Source organism: Ptychodera flava, chromosome 7 (assembly GCF_041260155.1).
Source record: "Ptychodera flava strain L36383 chromosome 7, AS_Pfla_20210202, whole genome shotgun sequence".
Taxonomy (NCBI): domain Eukaryota; kingdom Metazoa; phylum Hemichordata; class Enteropneusta; family Ptychoderidae; genus Ptychodera; species Ptychodera flava.
In genome coordinates this window covers 36,793,877-36,818,871 of record NC_091934.1, presented here as the reverse complement: position 1 = coordinate 36,818,871, position 24,995 = coordinate 36,793,877, and the positions used below count along the sequence as shown (strand labels likewise).

Below are 24,995 nucleotides of genomic sequence, written 5' to 3'. Positions count from 1 at the left end.
TTCAGAGAGAGTGGCGGACATTCATGAGTGATTACTCCTCATGATAAGATCGGGGTATGCTTTATTTCATGTATGTGGGATTGTATTAGAACATCATTTATTGACTATACTTGCAAACAAACTAACAAACACAGAAACAAATAAACAAATAAACGACGTTCTTTATTGATAAACATCAATACAAATACGACTCTTTATTGCTTCTTTATTGTAAATGGAAATAATCATACATAAACAATAAACAAACAAGTAAAAACAAACAAACAAACAAACAAACAAACAAACAAACAAACAAGGAGCCAAAGTTCCCTGTGATTAATGTAGGACGTCAAGGAGCAAGCCATTGTCACAACACTATCTGGATGCTAGCGAATAGCTTCATTGCTTTGTTTGTCATGAGTGGACCCACTATGTTTACATGTAATGTGGGAGAGGCGTGTTGGTGTGCATGCTGTAAGACTGGGGTCATCAGGGTTACACATCTGTTATGTGACTGTATTTACCCATGCGTTTGTCTGCACAACACAATGCACGATGTATTCACCGGGGCAGACTGTGTATCTCAGACAACTAGCTCTCTGTTTGTGGAACATGCAGCATATTCTACGAAGAGCCCAATCAAATCAAAATAAGAAAGTTGATTGTACAAGATGTACATCATACACTGTCAATTTATTTCAACCATATTCGCCGAATTCCGTAAAATGGCCCCAGTCTACGGCCATGCAGGGGACATGGAAAAGCCGAGGACAGGGAGAAGAAAAGAGACCAATATCTTACTGAGGGACACAAAATAGCAAGTATGTCAAAGTATAAGGCTTGTCACAAGTGAGAAGGTGCCATAATACAAACTGATACAATAATATATCTAAATGTATTTGAATTTTGATTCGGGGAGAATGACAATAACTAAATATACGGTACTTCACGTACTAGTGCATATATTTCCTTTTCATCACAAATACAATATTAATACTCATGAACATTGAAAAAAAATTAAAAGATGCTTTTAATAAGGGTCCCGCTTGTTTATTTCCGAAGATGAGTTATGTGCACCTGTTTCATGAATAACAGTTTGATATAAATGAACTTGTGAACAAACTCAAGGTCGTTGTGTGAAATATAAATTTTATCTTAGGCTTGCCTAACTTCAGTCAAATTTAAAACATGCTAGCGGTTATTCCCACCCTGCTGAGACTTGCCAGACAAGAAGTTGCCTGTATTCAAACCACAGTGTACGGACTTCAGAGAATGAAAACGAGGAGAATCATGTTTACTTTCAGGAATATTTTTTTACATCGAACCAAGGCTTTTTGACTAGCTAGATTGTTTTTTAAAATCTGATAACAGCCCCACTGATGTTTGAAATAAACATGACCCCTTTGCAGTTCTCCAATTCAGATACCCACATGGGCTACACGATTTTGCCGGCCCACCGAGGTCATAATAACTGAAGGCTCCTTATGTGGCTTATACAATCATAGAGACTGTCTAGCTTTGATTTTATGTGTACATGTTGGCATTGTACAACTTCATTGTTGCTGTTGCTTAAAACACGCATAATATTTAGAAACGCTTCCTTGATCAGGGAGATACCGGTAGTACAGAAACAATTATGATCTACTAATGTTATAGCTCTAAGTCTAACATATCAACACTTTCCGTCCTGTCAGGTATTTGACGCCCATTGTTTTGGAGTTTAGGGCCCCTCTCCCCATCACCAACAGAGTAAGCGATTCCCGTATACATGTCCGAATCTTGATTCGCCCATAGCAGTTGTCTCCACAAATGAAAATTAAAGGCGGGCGGCTAATTAGCATATGTATTTGCATAATATTTGCATATAATTTACATATCACCAGGGCTATTCACAAGGCACTCCAGTGATGAGGTATACTTCTGACATTCTCAATATTTTTCTCCATTCAGCAGTGATTAATGGCAAGCTATACAATTTATTTTTACATATTAAATCCTGTCTATTTACTTTAAATAAATAATAAAACATCAAAAGTGAAAAAAACCACATTGAACTAATACAAACAATACACAATTTAGTAAATATATTGCACAATACCAACATGAAAATTCAAAAGTAGGCCTACATGAGAAGTAATCAGTGTTCGAAATAATCGGTGGCAAATGGTGGCACGTTTTCATGTGACCCTCTGTTACTATATGTTTGTCTGTAGCCGGATTGGTAAAGCCATGAACGTCGTTTTTTACGTCCATGACAAGTTGACACGGGACTGAATAATGCACTAAGTTACAATGCGGAGTCAGCGAGAAACATACGTTGACTTTAAAACTCAATTCATAATAAAGGGAGGCCCGAAAAAAATGATACCAAGTATTTCCAAGAGAAAGATTTGAAATTTCATCGACTCTTAGTTCGGCAAACGTACAAAACTTCGACAACTGCGCGGCGTAGGCTGCCATGCATGTTTGTGTGGAGCACGCTGGCGCACTAGATCTCGATCACACGCGACCTTTGAACTATACAGTAGGCCTACAGAACCGTATGTACGGTACATAGCTGCTGTATTCGGATGATCACACGAATGATGATTTTAGCTCGTGCAGTTTCTTTTTACTTCATTTCATTGTGCTTTGATATTTTAAAACGGTCACGGATTTTGAAACTTGATCAAACGCAACTGCTTCTCAAAGTCAATCGAATGAATCCATGCAAGTTACGAATGCGTGACAGGAAGTGACACACATGGCTTCAACGTCATGTGGACGTACACGGATCTCAAAATGGCTAACTTGGCTCGGATACGCAACGACCTGAGCACGCGAAGTACCATACTTTTTTGCATCTGATATTGTCTCAACCAATCGTACGATTTAGCCAGATCTGATCGAAATCACTTTTCCTGACCTTCGGATCCTTACAAGTACGAGACATTGGCGGCAATGGCAGTTGACAATAGCATAGATGCTTTGACTGAGTGTACGCTGGCAAAAATGCAACACCGAGCCTTCGAGTGTACCGTGTCCGTTGTATGAAATGGACGGTGTCTGTGTGTACGGTACGGTCGGCAGCTTAACACATTTCTAGTCTCGGTTACCCAGACTCCTCTGCGCTACTTCTCGCCGGTAGCGCAGAGGAGTCGGGGTAACCGAGACTAAACACATTTCAAGCTTTTTGAATTGAAGTCTTAGCCAGTCTTCATCGGCACTACGGCCGTTTCACACTTGAAAAGCTTGCTGAAATATAGAGCGTGACAAAATCGCCACTGAGAAACATAGGTCTTCAACCACATTTACTAAAGAGTATCGCGGCGGCGGATATAAAACAGAATCGGGCGAAAAAAATAAAGGATCAGGGCCGTCGGGGCCTGGGAGAACATTGAGGATTGCATGCAGTCGCAAAACAAACCGACAGATGTGTGAACGGTCCCTCTTTATTACACGACGTTGTCAGTTGCTGTCATTTTTATTCAATAGGCTTTCAGATATTGTTCGGACAACTGACTGTGAAAACAGTTTAGGCGACAGAAAACAAAGGTGGGCGGGCGAGATTAAAGGCGGGCGGGCGAGATTAAAAGTGGGCGGCGACAAAAAGAAGCCGGGCGCACCGCCCGTCAAAAACCCTTGTGGAGAACACTGCATAGACGCTCGAGAAACGTTTTTTTCTCGAGGGTCTGTGATTCGCCGAAACGAACACAGTTCCAAGAAGCACTATAAGGACAAGAAACTTTAAGTACTTCAGCTCTTTCTGATATATTGGGCGACGAAAACATCTGAGTAAAAGAGATACTTGTCAGTGGGCTAAAATTCAATCGGCGCAAAGTGAAACAAAATTACTTATATCTACCAGCATTTCACGGCATGGTACTTTTCAGGAAACCGTTGAAACGTGACATACTCTTTGTATAACTGCAAACAGACAGGAAACCCCTATAGCTAGACTAGTGCTGGGAAAACCCTCGTTAGACTGGGTATTCATCGAGGGGCTTAAAAGCTTACTGCCGGCCATATTGTTATGCTACACTGTTACTCAGCTAAGCCGGTCATAGATAGTTTGGAAGCACGTGTGGTATTCGAATTTGGCTTTCTGGCTTGACTGCTCTAGTGACATCATCATTTTTAACGTGAATGCGGAAATCTTGACATTAATTAAACGAGTTGTTGGTTAATTGCTCGGACCAAGGTCTCGTTATTCATAATGGCCTACAGCCGGTTTACAATATTCAAGAGTGTTGCCACTACAGCCACTATATAATTCATCTTAAACAAGCAACATATGCAAAGAGTGTTCTTCAATATTTACAGAATTTGTCTCCGTTTATGTCTAGACGCTTCCACTTCCACTGGAATAGAGCACCGTTCACAGTTTAGCAGGCACTAAATATATAGCCCGGCATATGAAATCAAATCCGTAAGCTGTAACAACAGATGTGTTGTCAAAAAACACACTTCCTTGCATGATTGATGGCATCAGCATAAGCTTACTGATCCGAAACGTTTGTGCTAGTTAGCAGAGCTGAGATGACAAGTCTGATGGTTGTGCAGACATTTAAAATCACGTCACAGTATTTTTATTATTTCGAACAATAAGAAGACTCAGTGAAGATGATAAATTCCTCCATTTCTTATCAGCTAGAGAAATGATGGTTTTGTTTATGTCTAAGATTTTTCTTCCTTCATCGTTGTGTGTTGGAAGCACTAAACTAGTTCATTTGTTCACGTATACCCCTCCCCTGTGATTTTTTTTTTCGAACGAGATTCACCAAGTTACTCGAAGTCGATACGAGGAAATTTCCGCTAAAGAAAAGACTGGAATCTCTGGGAAAACACGTTAAAAAGCTAAAAAGGTAACTTTGAAGGAGACTATAGCTTTAGTACGTATTTCACGTTTCAGCAGTTGTTATTCCCGAGACGCCGTGGTGGACTCCGATCACGATTGAAAGCGCTCAGGACGCGTGACCTTTCACCTTCTCTGGATTTTCCACCGTGTCATCCGGGCTTTTGTAAGGGAAAGTTTAAGTTAGGATTTTTAGTTTTTCATAGCATGCTAATGTTCTGATGACATCGAAGACAGATTTACAAAGCACTGAAGTTCACACGCCAAGTATGGTGATAAATATGGTTCCAGGTGGTTCAAAGTAAGGCGAGCACGCTCTTCTTGGAAGTTTCCACGTTCACTTTTGACTCATCAGCTGAATGGAACACGGGCATACAAGCAGTGAAAAACGATTCTGTGGATGGAATTATTTTACGAACGCTAGTTTTATTTCATTTGAGCGTAACACCGTAAAATTAGGCAGGTCTTAGCTGAATTACAAAAAGAAAATAATTGCATAAGAGAATGATAATATTTGGGATGAGTGATCACATCCGGGTGTTTAAGAAGGTAGATCAACTACCAATGAACGCTGAAGATTAGATACAAGTTCAGCTATGATTTACATTTGCATAATTGTTATAAACTTGAAACAACATCAAATCATAGGCGCTATGGTCAAATGCAGGGAAAATTGTCATAAGTGGAAATTTCGACGAGAGATGTGACACTAGCACAACCACGCGCCTCAGTCTCAGGGTTCATAACATTTGTCCATCAGATTATTCGCTCCAGGGCACTCCCTACACCCCCCTCCCCGTAGCGCTCTGAAGTGACGATCTATTCTAAAATTTAGCGTAGTCTGTCAATTCGCTAATTTAAGCTTCTTTAAACTTTTCCGTATCTTAACTATGATCAGTAGATCCGTTTTAGCTAAAGTACAAGTCATCGTTGATGACACAGTCCCCGCTTGTCCATTTTGTTATAATCTTTGATGTCTAGGTAGCTGTGGTCTAGGTAGCTGTGGAATGACTTTGATGCAACGGGTGCATCAGGCCTGTGACTTGCATAATATAATAATTTGAGGAACGTTCAATAAATGACTCATCTCTGCCGGTAATGACCACTGAAGGAACTTTTGATAACATCACACATAACGATGCCCTCACTGCCTCTAGTGTCATGACCGCACATACTATACACATGGTTTGGTGGAATTTTCGAAATGGTATGGGATCGGGTATGTTGTTGTAATCAGCCATTTCGGATCATATAATGAAACAAATTAATGTGCACAAGAATGCAGCCATAGTGTTTTATCTTCTTATCACGTTTGAATAAAATCAGTCCATCTAGGGACAGTGACCTATGTTTATGTTTCAAAGACATAAAAAATAACACCAAAATTGAAATCAAATGGCTGTCTATTGACCATATGGATCATAGCACAAAATTAGTAGACATGCATATGTATGCCATAGTACTTTATCTTTGTACAAAGTCTCAACAACATTGGTTAAGGAATATTTGCATATGATTAAGCCTCAAAGACATGAAAAAATCCAAAAATGACCATCTGGCAGCGATATTGGGAAAAATGACAATCTGGCAGCCATATTGGAACAATGTCACGAAGTAAATTGACATGTATATGTATGCCATAGTGCTTGATCTTTGTGCCAAGTTTGGACAAAATGGGTGTAATGACCTTTGAATTACGCTTCAAAGACATGCAAAATTCCAACAAAATGGCAGTTCTGCAGCCATATTGGATCCTATCGCAAGGTTAATTGATACATGCATATGTATGCCATAGTGCTTTGCATTTGTGCCAAGTTTGAACAACATCGGTTCAAGGATGTTTGAGTTATTGTTCAAAGACATGAAAAAATTGCAAAAAAATGGCCGCCTGTCGGCCATATCGGATCATATCATGATATAAATTGATGTTCATATGAAGGGCATAATGTTTTGCTTTTGTGCCAAATTTGAACAGAATCGGTTCAAGAATGTCTGAGTTATGGTCCAAAGACATGAAAAATCGCAACAAAATGGGCGCCTCACGCCCATATTGGATAGTATCGCAATGTAATTCGACATGCGTTTGTAGGCCATAGTGTTAGGGGCGACGTCAAAAGTTCAATGTAGGATAAAAAACTTAATTCCCTTAGTTTCCCCCAAACCCCCCCATCCCCCATAGAAACTTAATTGACTTATATTGAACCTGTTGCCAGGCTCTTTCTATGTAAAGCGAAGCTAAGGATCAGTCAATTTAGGGGTGAAATAAATTAATGCATCGTTAAAGCCCCACTAGCTGTAACTCGTGAAATTTGTTGACCTCAAATTATCTACCTATTCTCTCCTTTCTGAAATCTACCCTCTGAAGAGATATGAACTTTTACTGCATTGGGAAACCATTCCTTTCAGAAACATTTGACATGTAAGTTAAAATTTTAACGGTCATTTTGATTTCCTGGCATTTTCAAAAATTGGTAATATTAAAAAGGAATCAGAACATACAATGTCACAGTTGAAAACATTCACCCTTGTGCATTACAATTTTGACTACTCTGTGCAGTTTATATGAAGATTTCAGTGCAGATATGCATAGTATCAAGGGTTTTAGCTTTTCTGCATGGGGCTGTGATTTAATGTTTGGGCGAACATTTAATCGCAGTGTAATCTTTATCTTGTTCAAAATTGCATATATAGCCCCGGCAGGTAGTTAATAATAAGTGTGTACACAGACCTAAATGACTACATTGTCACCAACTTATTTTAGTTTGAAAGTAAAATCATAAAAATAATGCTAAAAGATACAGCTAGTGGGGCTTAAGATTGGGAACACACTTTAACTTTGTGTTTCATCCAATGTAAATACAACATACTAACAACAAACTTGAAGTTTATCAATGAATGAACAAGAACAACAACAATAAAGTCCAGGTTTCTCCTTCCAGAGGTATAAAAACTATCTCAACTGTCCTGGTGGTTGTAACAACTCAGTTCACACTGCTCCATTCAGGCGGACTACACGTGCACCAGAAATGTAGCAAAATACAATTAAAAATTCCGAGTGCAACCATAGACAGTAGAGAAACTACCGTTTATGGTGCAACAGAAGCCAACAGCCTGCATTGTTTACACTAAGGCCAGTGCAGCTATACACGTGTTAAAACAACTCCCTCCGCTGGCTTCAACACGAAAGTGTGCATTTCTGCTCTATTTTTTCAAAATATTCATTCCCTGGCAATTTTTACCTTAAATCGATTTGTAGGATAGAAACTTTTTTAGGTCAAAACCCCCCCACCCCCAAACTAAAAGAATTAAGTTTTTTATCCTTCATTGAACTTTTGACGTTGCCCCTTATGCCTTTGTGCCAAGATTGAACAGAATCAATTCAAGGATGTTTGAGTTATGGTTTGAAGACACAAAAAATGGCAAACAAAATGGCCGCCTTCCGGCCATATTGGATCGTATCGCAAAATAATTTGACATGCACATGTAGGCCATAGTGTTATGCCTCTGTGCCAAGTTTGAACACAATCTGTTCAAGGATGTATGAGTTATGGTCCAAAGACATGAAAAATCGCAACAAAATGGCCGCCTCGAGGCCATGTTGGATCGTATCGCAAAATAATTTGACATGCACATGTAGACCATAGTGTTATGCCTTTGTGCCAAGTTTGAACAGAATCTGTTCAAGGATGTCTGAGTTATGGTCCAAAGACATGAAAAATCGCAACAAAATGGCCACCTCGCGCCCATATTGGATTGTATCGCAAAATAATTTCACAAGGATATAAAAGCCATAGTGTTATGCCTTTGTGTCAAGTTTGAACAGAATCTGTTCAAGGATGTCTGAGTTATGGTCCGAAGACATGAAAATTCGCAACAAAATGGCCGCCTCGCGCCCATATTGGATCATATCACAAAATAAATCAACGTGCATTTGTAGGTCATAGTGCTATGCCTTTGTGCCAAGTTTGAACGAAATTGGTTTAGCAGTGTCTGAGAAACTGTTGATGACGGACGGACGGACGGACGGACAGACGGGACCCAATCTATTGGTCCCCGCCGGACTTCGTCCGCGGGGACTAAAAAACCTGCGTATTACAATGAAAATCAAAAATTGTTAAAAAAATATGCAGCTATACTTCAAATAAAAGTGTTCTACAGTATTTCCGTTGCCTATCTGAATTATATGTTAGTTACTGTGTATCTAGTAATTCTTTCAGACTTCCAATCTGTTATGTGCGCAATTACTTGTATAGGAATAATGTCAATAAAAGATATTTCTGATATTTTGATAGTTCCCTATCCATTAAAAAGAGTTATGCTATTAAATTTTGTGGATACAATACCAAAGCAAGTGTCCATTGACAACGATCCGAAAGGCTTGGCCATCTTATTCTTCTGCAGGTGGGTTTTGTGTATTTATTTTCCCTATGAGATTGGTGGAATCGTCCACGGTACACGTGGCCAACGCAATATGTCGCAGAATTTGCAGTTCATTCTCTTGTTGCTGCAATGCGGTGTTTTCCAATTCTTGCATTCTGTTTGCCAGTTGCTGGTGGAGAGAGATGATTTCCCACTCGGTGCCAACTTCCAGGATATTCTCTGTTAACTCACACGCGCTTGTCAACTTACACAGGTCAAGTTGTAAGCTATCCATATTGGCTTGCAGTTGTTTGTCCTTTGCGTTGGTCTGGTCTTCTATTTGACGTAGCAATGCATCTTTGTCGTTGTCAATCTTCGCTTTTAGGTCCTCTGCCACCTTCTTCACGTCCTCTTCTGCTTTCTTTCTGTTTTCACCCAGTTTTTCCATCGCATTTTCGGCGTTGACCACAGCGCCTTTGAAACCATTCAGTTTGCTTGTTGTGCTCTCCAGTAGGGTCTTCAAATCTCCCCGTTGATTTTCAACGGCGTCCTTTAATCTGATGAAAGCATGGTCAGGTTTAGGATGATCAAGGACTGTGCAGTCACGACATATAGGAACTTTGCACTGGGGACAGTAGAATCGGAGCACCTCGCCGTCGTGTTGTTCACAGCGAAGAGGTTCCAATTTCACTCGGAGGGAATCAGCGTGTTCACCACTGCGTAGTTCTTCCAGCGTGACAACGCAGTGATTTCGAAAGACACGCAGTTGTTTGTGCAGCGCTACGCAGTTCTCACACATGAAATCTAGGCAGGTCAGGCAACGAGCGGTCGCTGCGTCTCTCGATATACATCCAGAACAGACGGGTTGGTTTTCCTTGTCTTCCACGCTTTTCCAGTTAGACACAGATTCGGCCAGATCGGAAATGAAAAAGTTGTCCTGAAGCCCAGTCACGCCGGATTCCGGAAGTTCTACTTCTTGTCGGCATTTTGGACAGACCAAATTCTTGCTTTCTGCGTTAACTAATTTCTTCAGACAGTTCAAACAAAATGAGTGTAGGCATGGTAGGACTTTAGGATTGATCGCATCTTCACAACAAATCGGACATTTCAGAAACTCGTCGTTGATCTGTGATAGAAATGCGGAAGCCATTGTCGATAAATTAGGGTCTAATCACGGTCCCTCTATTACGTTGCCTAATCAAGTTCTGACGATGGCGATGCCCAGCCGCTGCTCTCACTACCTTCGCTATCTCGATCAGCGTTTGATCCCTCAACAATAACATAGAATAAGGGGACGACACTCATGCAGTTCACAATCATCACTGAAGTGCTCATACCTTACATAACATAGCATTACATTACCTACATACCGCTTACATATGTAAATAAGACTACTTGTGAAGCCTAATAGTACGGCCCCCCGGTTTGTACTTGAGCTCATCATGTACGCACGCGCATTATTTAGAGGTTATGAACGGCAAGCGAGGGTATTTAAATTTGGGCGTGGTTGCGGTATAAGACCTCTGGGTGAAAATTAGCATATTTGGCGGGAAATAATCACCGATCTAAGCGATATGCTAATTTTCACCCCGGAGGTCTATCCGCAACCAAATACCCGATCGCACTGAAGCTGGAATGTGGGTTCAGAAGCCAAGCCTCAACACAAACTGTAAGGGAGCCGTCATTATTTACGGCCTGGGGGTCGGAGGAATGTGAGGGGGGGTGTCACTCAAAAATTTGAAAACTTCAAGGGGGTTGCTCAATTTTTGGTGTGAAATGAATTGAAATACCTCTAAGATTGCACACACCAATTTCTCAAAATTTTCTACACCCCCTCTAGTGCTCTCCACCTTGGAGTATCCTACACCAGTAAAATTCAAATTGAAAACACATCAGATTGCAGCCAGACTGCACCATTGTACACATCAATTTCTCCATTTTTTTCCACAGGATCTAGGACAAAACAGAACTGTTGTTAATTCTTCCTTTATTATTACAGAAACATACATTTTAATGGACTTCCGTTCAATAACCATTTTACAACTAACCATACTGTATTCAGGCTTTTCACTAGAAGCTGGCAGCTGGAGAAATGACACAAGAAGGTCACAGATTTTCCCTTCCTGCATATTCTTTGATCTTCAATATCAAACTGAGAACTGCTTTTTACAAAACGTACTGTCATTGTGCCACGCTCGTATTTAGGGGCCGTACATAATTAAAACACACGCACGGTAAACGCAACTTCTGTGTTTAGGGGGGTTGGCTGTATTTCGATTACCGTGCGCAAAAATCCCAATATCTCGCTTCACATTTTTCTGTTTGGCAAAATATCGCTACAGTGTTTGGCGTGTACCAGGCCAGTACGGCACCAGGGCTACACCAGCGTTCTTTTGACATACATGTGAATCAGTGCACGAGTAAAATAACGTAGCAATCATTTTGGATACACTGTTTCATTTCATTCTATTGGTTGCGTCATTGTTGAGTTGGCACTGAACAGAGATTGATTTTAGAGGGGGTATGCGGGGGAGGGGCGGTCGGTAGGGTATGCATGATTTCATAGCGACGTAATCACCGATTGTTGGATGCAGATACAGAATGAGGCTTGGTTGGATTTTCGCACTTCCAAACTTTCGTATAGGGGAGGAGGGAAGTGGGGTTGAGGACAAACGCACTTAGTTTCGTTTACCGTGTGCATGTTTTAATTATCCACGGCCCCTGCGAGTTGAGGTACCAGTCTGGTTCGTAATGCTTTACTGAAGTTGACACACAAAGATGTAGATTGTAGCCCAAAAGTATACTTTATTACAAAATGGCGACCGTATCATTCACTATCAAAGGTCTGATCCGTAATGTCTCTATCGTAAATTATCTACAAAGTAAAATATATATGTCTCTAGATTTACATAATGACAGTGGTAATCACGTGGTAATTTTCCCGCCAGTCTTAGATTGTTTCTTAAGATAAATAAGATTACACCATGAAACATCCCGTTCCCGATTGTTCTCATTCAACGTCTACAAATAATTGATTAAAAGTATCACGCTATCTCCTATCTACTTTTCGTACGATCTTGAGTCAACCTTTATACGCCTTGGCCACGCGAGGGACGATTCCAGATGATATATCAACAGGGGGGCGTTACAATTGTTTGGTTTTTAGCTCACGTGTTCACACACGTGAGCTTATGTCGCAGCAATGTCTGTCTGTGTGTCTGTCTGTCTATGTGTCTGTCTGTGTGCCCGATATCTCCAAAACGGCTAATCAGATCAGAATCAAATCTGGTACACGTATTCAGTTTGCAAATGGCAAGAGGGATTAGTTTTTTTGTGGGTGTAGCTTCCTTACTTTTGGCTCATTTGCATAATTAATGATTTTAGAAAAAAACGGATATACATTGAGAACGACTGTACACAATTTGATGAGATTTGCTACAAATATTGATCCCACCAAGATATATCAGCCCTGAAAGGGTGACATGAAAGATAATTGTTAATTTGCATATTTACCGAATTTTCCTAATTAGGGATATATATCTGAATTGACCTGATCAAAATTGACGAAACTTGGTATGTATATTGAAGATACTATGACTTAACATTATTGAAAGTCATTAAGCATTTTAACTTCAGCCAATTCCTTATTTGCATATGTAATGAACTTTCCCAATTGGAGATATATATCTTAATTGACTAGACCAAAGTTGACGAATCTTGCTGCATGTATTGCAGTCACTATGATACAATACCCATGAAAGGCATTAAGCATTTTTACTTCAGCCAATTCCTTATTTGCATATTTAATGAACTTTCCTTATTTGGGATATACATCTGAATTGACCTGACCTTACTAGTATGCTCAATACAATGGAGTAATCCAAATCCAACGAAATAAATTCGATTTTGAGAAATAAATTGGATAGAGATCCTCTCATTTTCTCCAGTATAGGATTATCTATCCATATCTACTCGACAAGAAGTATGTAGATAAGTATCAAAGTATATCGTAAAGTGTAAATGTGTTTTTTGTACGTTCGTCTATCTGGAGTGTTGTAAATGTGTGTGAATTTCCAAATAAACGTGTACATTTCATTGAAATAATTGTAATTTCATTTTTCTCAAATATGAAAACTATTTATGAAATGCAGTTGCATAGTGATTCCAACATGTTTTAGTTCTTCACCTTGCACGTTGTGTAACAATCTGTTAAATCATAAATGTGCACGTTGTGTATAATCATTAATCTGAGTTTTTACGTCAATAAGTACACTTCATTCAATTGAGAATCCTAGAGGCTATGGATCCATTCATACACGAATCGTGATCCGTGGCCGTGTCCGCTCCCATGTTCGTGAGCGCTTGAATTGAATATCTATACAAGATGAAATCCGTGGAATCGCTTCTTTTCATCCTGGATTGACGAGATGTCGAGATACCTGCTTCTGCGTGGCAATTAAAAATCCACTGTCTATGCCTTGTGTTCCTATCAAAAGGGTCTCAATGCAAAAACGTGTGGCAGATGCCACTCCTGGGTGTCCAACACTCTCTCTGAAACCTAACGCTGACTTTTCAGAGAGAATGGAGAACATTCATGACTGTTTACTCCTCACGATAAAGTCGGAGTATGCTTTATTTCATTTATGTGGGATTGTATTAAAACTTTGTAAAGTATTTATTGACTGTAATTGTAAACAAACAAACAAAACAAACAAACCAAAACAAACAACGAGCCAGAGTTCTCTGTGATTAATGTGGGACGTCAAGGAGGAAACCATTGTCACAACACTATCTGGATGCTAGCGGATAGCTTCATTGCTTTATTTTCTTTTTTTGAGATTGGGGATTTGGCCGAGCGGTTTTGTCTGTGGCCTCTGCACTGGGTGTTTGGGTGCCGTGCGTTGTGGGTTCGAGCCCGATTGAAAGCATCGTATTGTCATGAGTGGACTTACTGTATTTACATGTAATGTGGGAGAGGCGTGTTGGTGTGCATGCTGTAAGACTGGGTCATTAGGGTTACACATCTGTTATGTGACTGCATTCAGCCATGCATGCGTTTGTCTGCACAACACAATGCACGATGTATTCACTCGGGCAGACTGTATATCTCAGACAACTAGTTCTCTGTTTATGGATCATGCAGCAGATTCTACGAAGAGCCCAATCAAAGCAAAAAAGAAAGTTTATTGAACAAGATCACCTTTTTCACATTCGCTAAATTCTGTACAATTGCCACGGTGTATTAAAGGCCATGTAGGGGACACCGAAAAGGCTAATCACGTAGGCTTAGGTATCAGCACTGAAAATGTCTTACTCAATGTCAAAGTATAGAATGAAGCTTGCCACAAGTGAGGAGGTACCAGAATACATCCTGATACAACACAATATTTTTTATGTTTAGTATTCATTTGGTGAGAATTACAATAAATAAACATTGCGTATAATTCACGAACTAGTACATGTATTTCATTTTCATCACAAAGCAATACTAATTCTAATGAAGTTAGAAAAGAACATTACAACCATTTCAGTATTAGGTAGCGAAGCTGCCGCATTGAACTGCAATAATACTGCTTACACTAATTAGTTTCAGCTGTAGCCGTGGCCACTTTGGTGTTGAACAATGCTACTAATATAGACGAAAAGTCTGCTTGTACAAAGGCAAAACTAGCTCTGTCTGAGGCTCGGGTTGTAAATGAGAATTTACGATTGGCACCCTGTGTTCAAGATTAAGATACGATGTAACATTACCATGCACTGGTCCATATACAAATCTTTCTTATTTCAACTTCCCCAGACAAACTGTCTGCATGGGACATGCAATGTTGTCGACTTTTCCAGCTGGCTAAAGCTGAAACTAATTAGTGTGAGCAGTTTTATTGCAGTTCACTGCAGTGGCTTCGCTATCTATTACTGAAAATGGTTGTAAAATATACCTGTTTCATTTCCGACATGAGTTTTGTGCATTTGTTCATGAATAACAGCTAGAAATGGACTTCTGAACAAACTCAAGGCCTTTGTGTGCAATATAACTTTCATCTCAGGCTTGCCTAACTTCACAAAAACATGCTAAAAAGCTGTCATTTCCACTCTGCTTGTAATTAAAAAGATGTTGTAAGACAAACTTGTAGACTTGCCCAAGACAGGGAGTCAGCTAGGCAGAACATACATGTATACTGGTATACTGACCGCAATTTACCGACTTCAGACAACGAAAACGTATACCACGTTTACTTTTAGGTTTTTACATTTAAACGAGGCTTTTTTGCCTGGCTAGATTATTTTTGAAATTCCGGTGTTTGAAATAAACATGACCCTTTTGAAGTTCTCCAAATCAGATACCTCACAGGTCAAAGGATTTTGCTGGCCTACCCAGGTCATAATAACTGAAGGCTCCCTTATTTGGCTCGTACTATCATAGAAACTATCTAACTTTGATTTTATGTGTACGTCTTATTATTGAATTGAACAACTTCATTATTGTTGTTGCTTAAACAACGCGTAATATTCAGAAACTCTTCCTTGATCAGTGACGATAATACAGAAACAACAATGATCTACTGATGTTATAGCCCAAAGTCCCACATATCAACACTTTCCGTCCTGTCAGGTATTTGATGCCCGTTGTTTTGGTGTTGGAGCCCCCAGGGCCCCTCCTCCCTATCACCGACAGAGTAAGCGACTTATATGTACAAATCTTGATTCACCGAAACGAACGTAGCTCCAAGAAGCACTATAGGGACAATGAACTTAAGTACTTCAGCGAGCTTTCTGATAGATTGGGCAATAAAGGAGTCTGAGTAAATGAGATACTTGACAGTTTGCTAAAATTCAATCGGCACAAGGTGAAACAAAATTACTTATATCTACCAGCATTTGACGACATGGTACTTTTCAGGAAACCGTCGAAATGTTAACTACTCGTTGTAAAACTGCAAACAGACAGGGAAACCAGTTATTATATAGCTAGACAGTAAAGCTGGGAAAAATCCTAAGGGGCTTATACTACCATGTAGAGCTTACTGTCGGCCATGTTGTTATGCTACACTGTTACTCAGCTAAGCCGGCCATGGATGGTTTGGAAGCACATGTGATGTTCGAATTTGGCTTTCTGACTTGACTGTTCTAGTGATATCATCATAAACGCGGAAGACGTTTAAGTCGTATGCGGAAATCTTAACATATTTCGAGTTGTTCGGTTAATCGCTCGGACCAAGGTCTCTTCATACACAATGGCCTATAGTCGGCTGACAATATTCAAGAGTGTTGCCACTATATAATTCATCTTAAACAAGCTACTCTTTTCCTTCAATATTTACAGAATGTTTCCGTTTATGTCTCGACGCTTCCACTTTGCCCTAGGTACTGGAATACAGCACCGTTCACAGTTCAGCTGACACTAAATATATAGCCCGGCATATGAGAGCTGAGACGACAAGTCTATATGATGGTTGTGCAGACATTTACAATCACGTCACAGTATTTTTATTCTTCCGAACAATAAGAAGACTCGGTGAAGATGATAAATTCCTCCATTTCTTATCAGCTGGAGAAACGATGGTTTTGTTTAAGATGTCTAAGATTTTTCTTACTTCATCGTTGTCTGTTGGAAGCACTAGTTCAATAGTTCATGTATACCCCTCCCGGGATTTTTTTACGAACTTGGTTCAACAAGTTACTCGAAGTCGATACTAGGAAATTTCCGCTAGAGAAAAGACTGGAATCTCTGGGAAAACACGTTAAAACCAAGGAGTAAACTTTGAAGGAGACTATAGGTTTAGTACGTATTTTACGTTTCAGCAGTTGTTTTCCCGAGGCGCCGTGGTGGAATCCGATCACAATAGAAATCATTGAGGACGCGTGACCTTTCACCCGCCCTGGAATTTCCACCGTGTCATCCGGGCTTTTGTAAGGGAAAGTTTCAGTTAGGATTTTTTGTTTTTGATGAAATACTATTGTTCTGATGACATCGAAGACATATTTACAAATCACTGAAGTTCACACGTCCAGGTGGTTCAAAGTAAGGCGAGCAAGCTCTTCTTGGAAGTTTTCACTTTCATTTTTGACTTATCAGCTGAATGGAACACGGGCATACAAGCAGTGAAAGACGATTCTGTGATGATAATAGTTTACTAACGCTAGTTTTATTTCATTTGAGTGTAACACTGTAAAATTATGCAAGTCTTACATGAATTACAAAAAATAACTGCATAAAAGAATGATATTATTTTGGTTGGGTGATCTCATCCAGGTGTTTAAGAAAGTAGATCAACTACGAATGAATGCTGAAGATTAGATACAAGTTGAAGTTCAGCTATGATTTACATTTGTTATCAACTTGAAACAACATCTAATCATAATCGCTATTGTCAAATGCAGTAAAAATTGTGACCGTCAGAAGTGGAAATTTCCACGAGAGATGTGACACTAGCACAACCACGCGCCTCAGTCTCTCAAGGTGCATAACATTTCCATCAGATTATTCGCTCGAGGGCACTCCCTACGCCCCCTCCCCGTAGCGCTCTGAAGTGACGGATCTATTCTAACATTTAGCGTAGTCTGTCAATTCGCTTATTTAAGCTTCTTTATACTTTTCCGTATCTTAACTATGATCAGCATATCCTTTTTAGCTAAATTGAAATCCTGCTCATTACAATGAAAATCAAATATTGTTCAAAAATATGCAGCTATACTTCAAAGTGTTCTAGAATATTTCCGTTGCTTATCTGATTTATATAGTAGTTATTGTGTATCTAGTAATTCTTTCATCTTAACAGACTTCAGTCACCTGTAATCTAAATATGCCCATATATGGTCAAAGGGGCGTTCCTTGTATTCAATATACCAGTGTGAGGGCGCTGTTTTTAAAAAGCGGCCACCCGCTTAAAATCTGTGATTGGTTAGATTTTCTCTTTCCATGGTAACTGTGGTAAAATTGGAACAGGTGACAGTATACCTTTCATCTTAACAGACTTCCGAACCTGTTATGTGCGCAATTACTTGTATAGGAGTGACGTCAATAAAACATATTTCTGATAATTTATTACAAATAGATCTGTGCGATGCCCTTTGAAATATTAACGTCAGTCGATAGTTCCTTATGTATAAAAAAGAGTTATGCTATTAAATTTTGTGGATACAATACCAACACAAGTGTCCATTGACAACGATGCGAAAGGCTTGGTCATCTTATTCTTCTTCAGGTGGGCTCTGTGTATCTATGTTCCCTATCAGATTAGTGGAATCGTCCACGGTATACTTGACCAAGGCAATATATCGCAGAACTTTCACAATTAAGGACAAAAAAAACAAAGCAGGAAAAACACATCACAAAGGAAAAACAAACAAGAAAAAAGACAGCGTACGAGTCTAAACATTACAATTGGCCCAAAGGAGCCCACTTTGCTTCAAACTTCTTTTTGGTGAGAAATTTTTGTTCCATGTACATTACTTCTTTCACTTTTTGGACAAAGAAATTGACAGTTAACTTAGTATTGGCATATCTAATGGCGTAAAGTTGATATTTTGCAATTAAAATAAGATGATTTACAAGAATTGTTTCTTGATTATCACGAATGCCAAAAAGTACAGTGTAACATGATAGTGAGAGCTTATTACTTAGTCTTGAATTACATAAAGCTTCAAAGCCTTTCCAAAAATTCTGCGCATTTTTACAATACCAGAAAAGGTGCTCAAGTGTCTCCTCTTGACTACAATATTTACAATTGCTATTTGGTTTGATTTTATTACGAAATAAAAATAGGTTTGTGGGCAAGATTCGATGAAGAATTTTAAATTGGAAGACTCTGAGCTTTTCTTCTGTTGTTATTTTATATGGAAGTCCCCATATTTGTTTCCAATTTACCTCATGTTGATCGTTGTCACTTAGGTTATAAAATTTGGATTCTGAAGTAGCACGCACAAAACCATTTTTCAAAAAAGGTTTGTAGAAGTCCCTTGTATCACCTTTCCCTTTATCAATTCTAATCCTCTCAGTCAAAGGTACTCTACATTCACTATTGTTCCCACGCATGATGCGTTTCCATGAATTTGGTATAGCATTGATGCAACCGTAATATGTAACAAAATCAGTACTTATATGATATTTATCTTATATGATATTCAATAAACTGCTATGAACATGTCCGCATAGGAAATCATTTCACAAAAATCAGAGTTTTTCAGCATCCCATAAACTAACTTTGTCAATGCAAGAAAACATAAGCAAACACTTGAAGAAACTCAAAGAAGAACTCCAAATATACACATAAATGATAGTGTGAATAAAACAGTAATTATCTCAGCATTGCAACAACCGCACAGACAGAGAAAATAGATGTTGTGTCTGCCAATTTAGAAACTCCATTGTTTCAAAAACCTAAAACCAATATGTCTGGAAAAGACAACACTCCACACACCCACGTTTTTAAGCATCTTAATACTTCAGAAAAAGAAGATGACCATGGCAAAAACCTAAAACCATATTGTGTCTGAAACGGTAATATCAAAATATAACTGTCATCCAAATGATATTGCACAGCAAACTGAAAAGATACCATTTTTTTATCATATTCCGATATATATTATGCATTTTCAGGTATAAAGTCTTGCACTTGGACAGCCATTAACAAAACCTAGTGTTTCTGATGGCAATTTTTTTAGAGCTATTTCATATATAGTTACAAGAAACTGATATCACGGCACCACATTTCAAGTGTGAAAACAGACAAACACTGGCCCACCGATAGTGACAATCCCAATTTAATAAGCGCTCAAGTAAGTTAATGCATGGGTGTTTGTACCCATCAAGCCCAAAAATAAGAAAATGATCAGTTATCTTATAAAACCACGCAATTTGATTGATATTTGGCCTAATTATTGGAATTATTAAATTCTTTAAAATTAATGTCTGCCTAAATCTTGACGAGTTGAGTCACGTGACCAAATCTGATATTTTCCCGCCAAAATTTATGTCTTTATTAATTTAATATTCCAACCGTAAGCCGCTAAATTTTCTTGATTTTCTCTGCACTTTTGGAAACAACATCTATCATATTCTTTCAAAAATACATGGCACTCATGAAACTCTATCTATACTTCTTTCTGATATTCAAAATATTTACGTAAAACGTCAAAAATATTGTATTTGTTGTTTTTTGTGAAGAAATGTTATTCAAAATTCAATAATTTTGCATCTGCCACTAGTTCTAACACAAGTTCCCATCCCATTTTACATTAATTGGTCATAATATTTTAAATATTTTGATGTTTAACGGTTGGAATATTCAGTAATTTGCAATATACAATTTTGGCGGGAAAATAATAGATTATGGTCACGTGATCTGACTTAGGTAATATATTATGATAAATTTCAACTCAATCAAATGCAAAACATATTTTTGGCAATTTTCAAAATTTTCTGACCAGGTCTGATTAAAAAGTATGTTCAAACTTATTTTACATGTATGTAAGCCTATGCCCATGCATTAACATACCTGAGCGGGGCGGGGGGACTGCCACATCAACGATGACTGGTGCAGTTTGAAGTTGCTGTAAAGTATTTTCGTTGCCTATATCAGCGACCACTGGCAACGTTTCCAAAGGTTTGTTACTTCTTCAGATGGGTTCTGTGTATCTATGTTCCCTATCAGATTAGTGGAATCGTCCACGGTATACTTGACCAAGGCAATATATCGCAGAACTCGCAGTTGACTCTCCTGTTGCTGTAACTGAGTGTTTTCCAACTCTTGCATTCTGTTTGCCAGTTGCTGGTTAAGAGAGATGATTTCCCACTCGGTACCAACTTCCAGGATATTCTCTGTTAACTCACACGCGCTTGTCAACTTACACAGGTCAAGTTGTAAGCTATCCATATTGGCTTGCAGCTGTTTGTCTTTTGCGTTAGCCTGGTCTTCTATTTGACGTAGCAATGCATCTTTGTCGTTGTCAATTTTCGCTTTTAGGTCCTCTGCCACCTTCTTCACGTCCTCTTCTGCTTTCTTTCTGTTTTCACCCAGTTTTTCCATCGCATTTTCGGCGTTGACCACAGCGCCTTTGAAACCATTCAGTTTGCTTGTTGTGCTCTCCAGTAGGGTCTTCAAATCTCCCCGTTGATTTTGAACGGCGTCCTTTAAATTGATGAAAGCATGGTCAGGTTTCGGATGATCAAGGACTGTGCAGTCACGACATATAGGAACTTTGCAGCGCGGACAGTAGAATCGGAGCACCTCGCCGTCGTGTTGTTCACAGCGAAGAGGTTCCAATTTCACGCGGAGCGAATCAGCATGTTCACCGCTGCGTAGTTCTTCCAGCGTAACAACGCAGTGGTTTCGGAAGACACGCAGCTGTTTGTGCAGCGCTACGCAGTTCTCACACATAAAATCTAGGCAGGTCAGGCAACGAGCAGTCGCTGGGTCTCTCGATACACACCCAGAACAGACGGGTTGGTTCTCCTTGTCTTCTACACTTTTCCAGGTAGACACAGATTCGGCCAGATCGGAAATGAAAAAGTTGTCCTGAAGCCCAGTCACGCCGTTTTCAGGAAGTTCTACTTCTTGCCGGCATTTTGGACAGGCCAAATTCTTGCTTTCTGCGTCAACTAATTTCTTCAGACAGTTCAAACAAAATGAATGTAGACACGGTAGAACTTTAGGATTGATCGCATCTTCACAACATATCGGACATTTCAGAAACTCGTCGTTAATCTGTGAAAGGAATGCTGAAGCCATATTGTCGATTATGCCTAATCAAGCTTTGACGGAGGCGGTGCTCAGTCCCTGTTCACTCAAATTTCACTCGAACAGCGTTTGCGCTGGCAACCTAGAATATTGTGATAATGTAGACAACGGGGGTGACATTAATGCATTCATTCATCCTCAAGAAAGTACTGGCACCGTATATTACACCTAATTATTAACGTGCATCATGAAGACTACCTTGTGAAGCCGAACAGTGGGACCCCCGATTTGCGTTGCGTGTACGCATGCGCTTATTGACTCTTACAGAAATTCGTTGAAGTGGGAACTCAGTTCACAGAAACTGCAGACTGGGGAAGCGACCGCTTTCGTAGAACCAGAAGCGAAAACGATAATTATTGTTGATAATTCAATTTTTAAATAAACGCTTTGAATATTGGTTTCAAAATATATACGTATATAGTTACACGGGTCCGCATGCCATAAGTACGGAATGACTGCATGTTGCTTTAGTGGAAAGTGCCATTAATCCACTGGTGGTAAGCAATAAAACCAGTCTGTCAAATATAAACTATGAAGACAGGTAATTTTAAAGTTACCGATTTCTTGTTTATCAGTTTTATAACGTAAAAAATCAGATCATCTATGATTTATCATGAAACTTTGAGCAGGTTAAACAACGAGATCGAAGTCCATACTGCATGTTGAAAAATTACCAAATCATGTACGCATGCGCATACCAAATTCGCCGAACTCGGTTTACAGCGTTCAGAAACGGACACGTTCGTAAAAGCGAAACTGACAATTATCGTAGATAATTCCAAAATTTTAAATAAACTCTTTGACTATTGGTTTAAAAATATATACGTACATAAATACATGGTCCGCATCATGTTAAAAGTACGGAATGAAGAGGTATTGAATTTTAGCAATATCGACGCCCCTTTCTTGCGACAACCCTTCGTTGGTATTGATCTAGAAGCCCTTATTCAATCAAGGGTTTTAATTCATAGCATGAATCTGACGTTTAGTGCCTGGGTTAGCCCTGCGTACGATGCTGTGTGTTCCGCTACAGCTATTCGCCCCGCTCACCACATTACACGGGGCTTACATGTGTGGTTTCCTTTAGTAAATTTAGTCGCTGGTAAATCCGTATTCGCCATTTTCGTTTGCTGATAAATGTGAAACCCCAAGCTTTGACCTGCTATTGTGTGACTCATGGGACTTCCCCGCAATCAAAAAGCGATATAACACTGGCTTCGGCGCAGTGCAGTGCTCAGTACGCAACTCCCTATCTCCAATGGCTGAGTTTAATTTGGACGCTGCTCATCTGGAAGAAATTGAACCAGACAGCCCGATTTGCCAGATCTGTCTGGAGCGATGCAGGGACGCAAAAAAGCTGAAGTGCCGACACACTCTCTGTCAGGGTTGTTTAGATCAACTTTGCAGCGATACACCCAAACCGAAATGCCCAACATGTCGTACGCCGTTTACTACCACAGACCTGGCTGTCCCCGATCTGCCTTCTAACTTGGCTACCGAAACACTCCAAGCTGTTCTAGTGGAGAGCTGCACGCCGGCAACACGTCCAAGTATCTGTGATGGGTGCGAAAGCACATCCCCAGTGGCATGGTGTATTGATTGTGCTATCAAGCTGTGTGAAGTATGCAGAAAAGCTCACCATAGAATGAGATTGACGAAGGGACACGCGGTAATCCCGCTCTCAGAATGCGAAGACGACAGCATAGATCTCTGTCAGCAGAATATTTCATTTTGCGACAAGCACGAAGCAAATCAACATAAAATCTACTGTCTGACCTGTAAAGTCTGCCTCTGCTATGAATGCACCCTGTTCGACCACAAAACACACGAATACATTCCCATTGCAGATGCGACCGAGGGGCTAAAATTGGAACTGGAAAACTACTCAAGAGACCTGCGGAGCAAATTCACGCAGATCACGGAAGTCAAGGTCGAGGTCAATAGAGAGTTAAGCGCTGCAAAAAGATTTTACGAATGTGAAAAGAGTAAAGCTGAAAATTATTACCAGAATATGCTGCAAACAGCGACAGAGAAATTCGAAGACATAAAGCGGGAGATTTTATCTCTCAAGGCGAAAGTGGTGGAGCCTTTGGAATCTGAATATGAGTCAAAACGTCAACACCTTACTTCCCATCTTGAAGAAATTGAATCACTGATAGATAGGGTGGCTGTGGCGCGTTCGGCGATCGATAAAGCTGCTTGCCAACCGCCAGCGACCGTCATATCTATGCAGGAACAAATCGTATGCCAGGCCCGAGATGCCCTGGAAACACAAGTGGAAATGCATGTATCGCCAGGTAAGCTGCGTGCATCCAGAGATTACGATGATGGCGATATTTCGCCGACAATAATCAATTTCACATTTGAACATATTTTCCCGAATGCAGACGACAAATTTACAAGTACAAAGCCTAGTTTACTTGTACAGCATGATGAGGGCGCTGTAACCCGCCAAGGAGAGAGTGAGCAAGACCAAGACCAAAGAGGGGAGGTACCAATCGGACCGACGATGGCCGTTGCTGAGGAAAGGCCCTTCGCGGATACTGACTCAACCAGCTGTCTGTCTACCACTGGTGCCTCTGAAAGATATCTGATTGCTAATAATGGAGGTAAACCAAACCTTGACGACAGTGATGCCGGTGAAAGAGATGGCACTCGTAGCGACGACGCTCGCGAAGACGGCAGCCACTTTGATGATAGGTCCCAGGAGGCTATCGTTGGAAATGGCAAAGTTGAAGAAAGTGCTGTCGCTCGCGAGGTTGACAGAGAAAACAGCGACGTTGACGACGACGTTCATGAAGAAAAAGAACTGCAAGGTAGAAAGGATTCTTTTGATGGCGATCAAAAAGAAGATCGTGAGGATGGAGACGATTTTGTCGGGAAACGGCTCCCGATCGTTTTAAGTGCTGATGCCAGAGACGTGGGTCTGTGATAGCGATGATATCAACTGCAAAAAAGTTTTGAGGAGTTCAGCAACAGAGTTTAAGTAAGCAGTTGCCATCTAGACACTCATGGCAATACTGCGACATGCAATGTTGTTTCTTCCGCTCTCAAAGACGAAGAATCTCATATGTACAACTTGCTGA

The 24,995-nt window shown here is 39.9% G+C and overlaps 2 protein-coding genes and 1 long non-coding RNA gene across 3 annotated transcripts; all 3 read right to left on the bottom strand.

Moving 5' to 3' along the window:
• Positions 1 to 9,200: 9,200 nt before the first annotated feature.
• Positions 9,201 to 10,322, bottom strand: LOC139136473 (E3 ubiquitin-protein ligase TRIM56-like). The gene has a single exon (XM_070704199.1). It carries the CDS (start codon positions 10,320 to 10,322, stop codon positions 9,201 to 9,203), a length of 1,122 nt encoding a protein of 373 aa, XP_070560300.1.
• Positions 10,323 to 17,299: 6,977 nt separating this feature from the next.
• Positions 17,300 to 18,423, bottom strand: LOC139137444 (uncharacterized). The gene is made up of 2 exons (XR_011553387.1): positions 18,129 to 18,423; positions 17,300 to 17,934 (listed from the first exon to the last, which is right to left on the bottom strand). It is a non-coding gene; the product is annotated as an uncharacterized lncRNA (long non-coding RNA).
• Positions 18,424 to 20,742: 2,319 nt separating this feature from the next.
• LOC139136472 (E3 ubiquitin-protein ligase TRIM56-like) lies at positions 20,743 to 21,900 on the bottom strand. Its single transcript, XM_070704198.1, has one exon. The coding sequence runs from the start codon at positions 21,898 to 21,900 to the stop codon at positions 20,743 to 20,745; it is 1,158 nt and encodes a 385-aa protein (XP_070560299.1).
• Between the last annotated feature and the right edge of the window lie 3,095 nt (positions 21,901 to 24,995).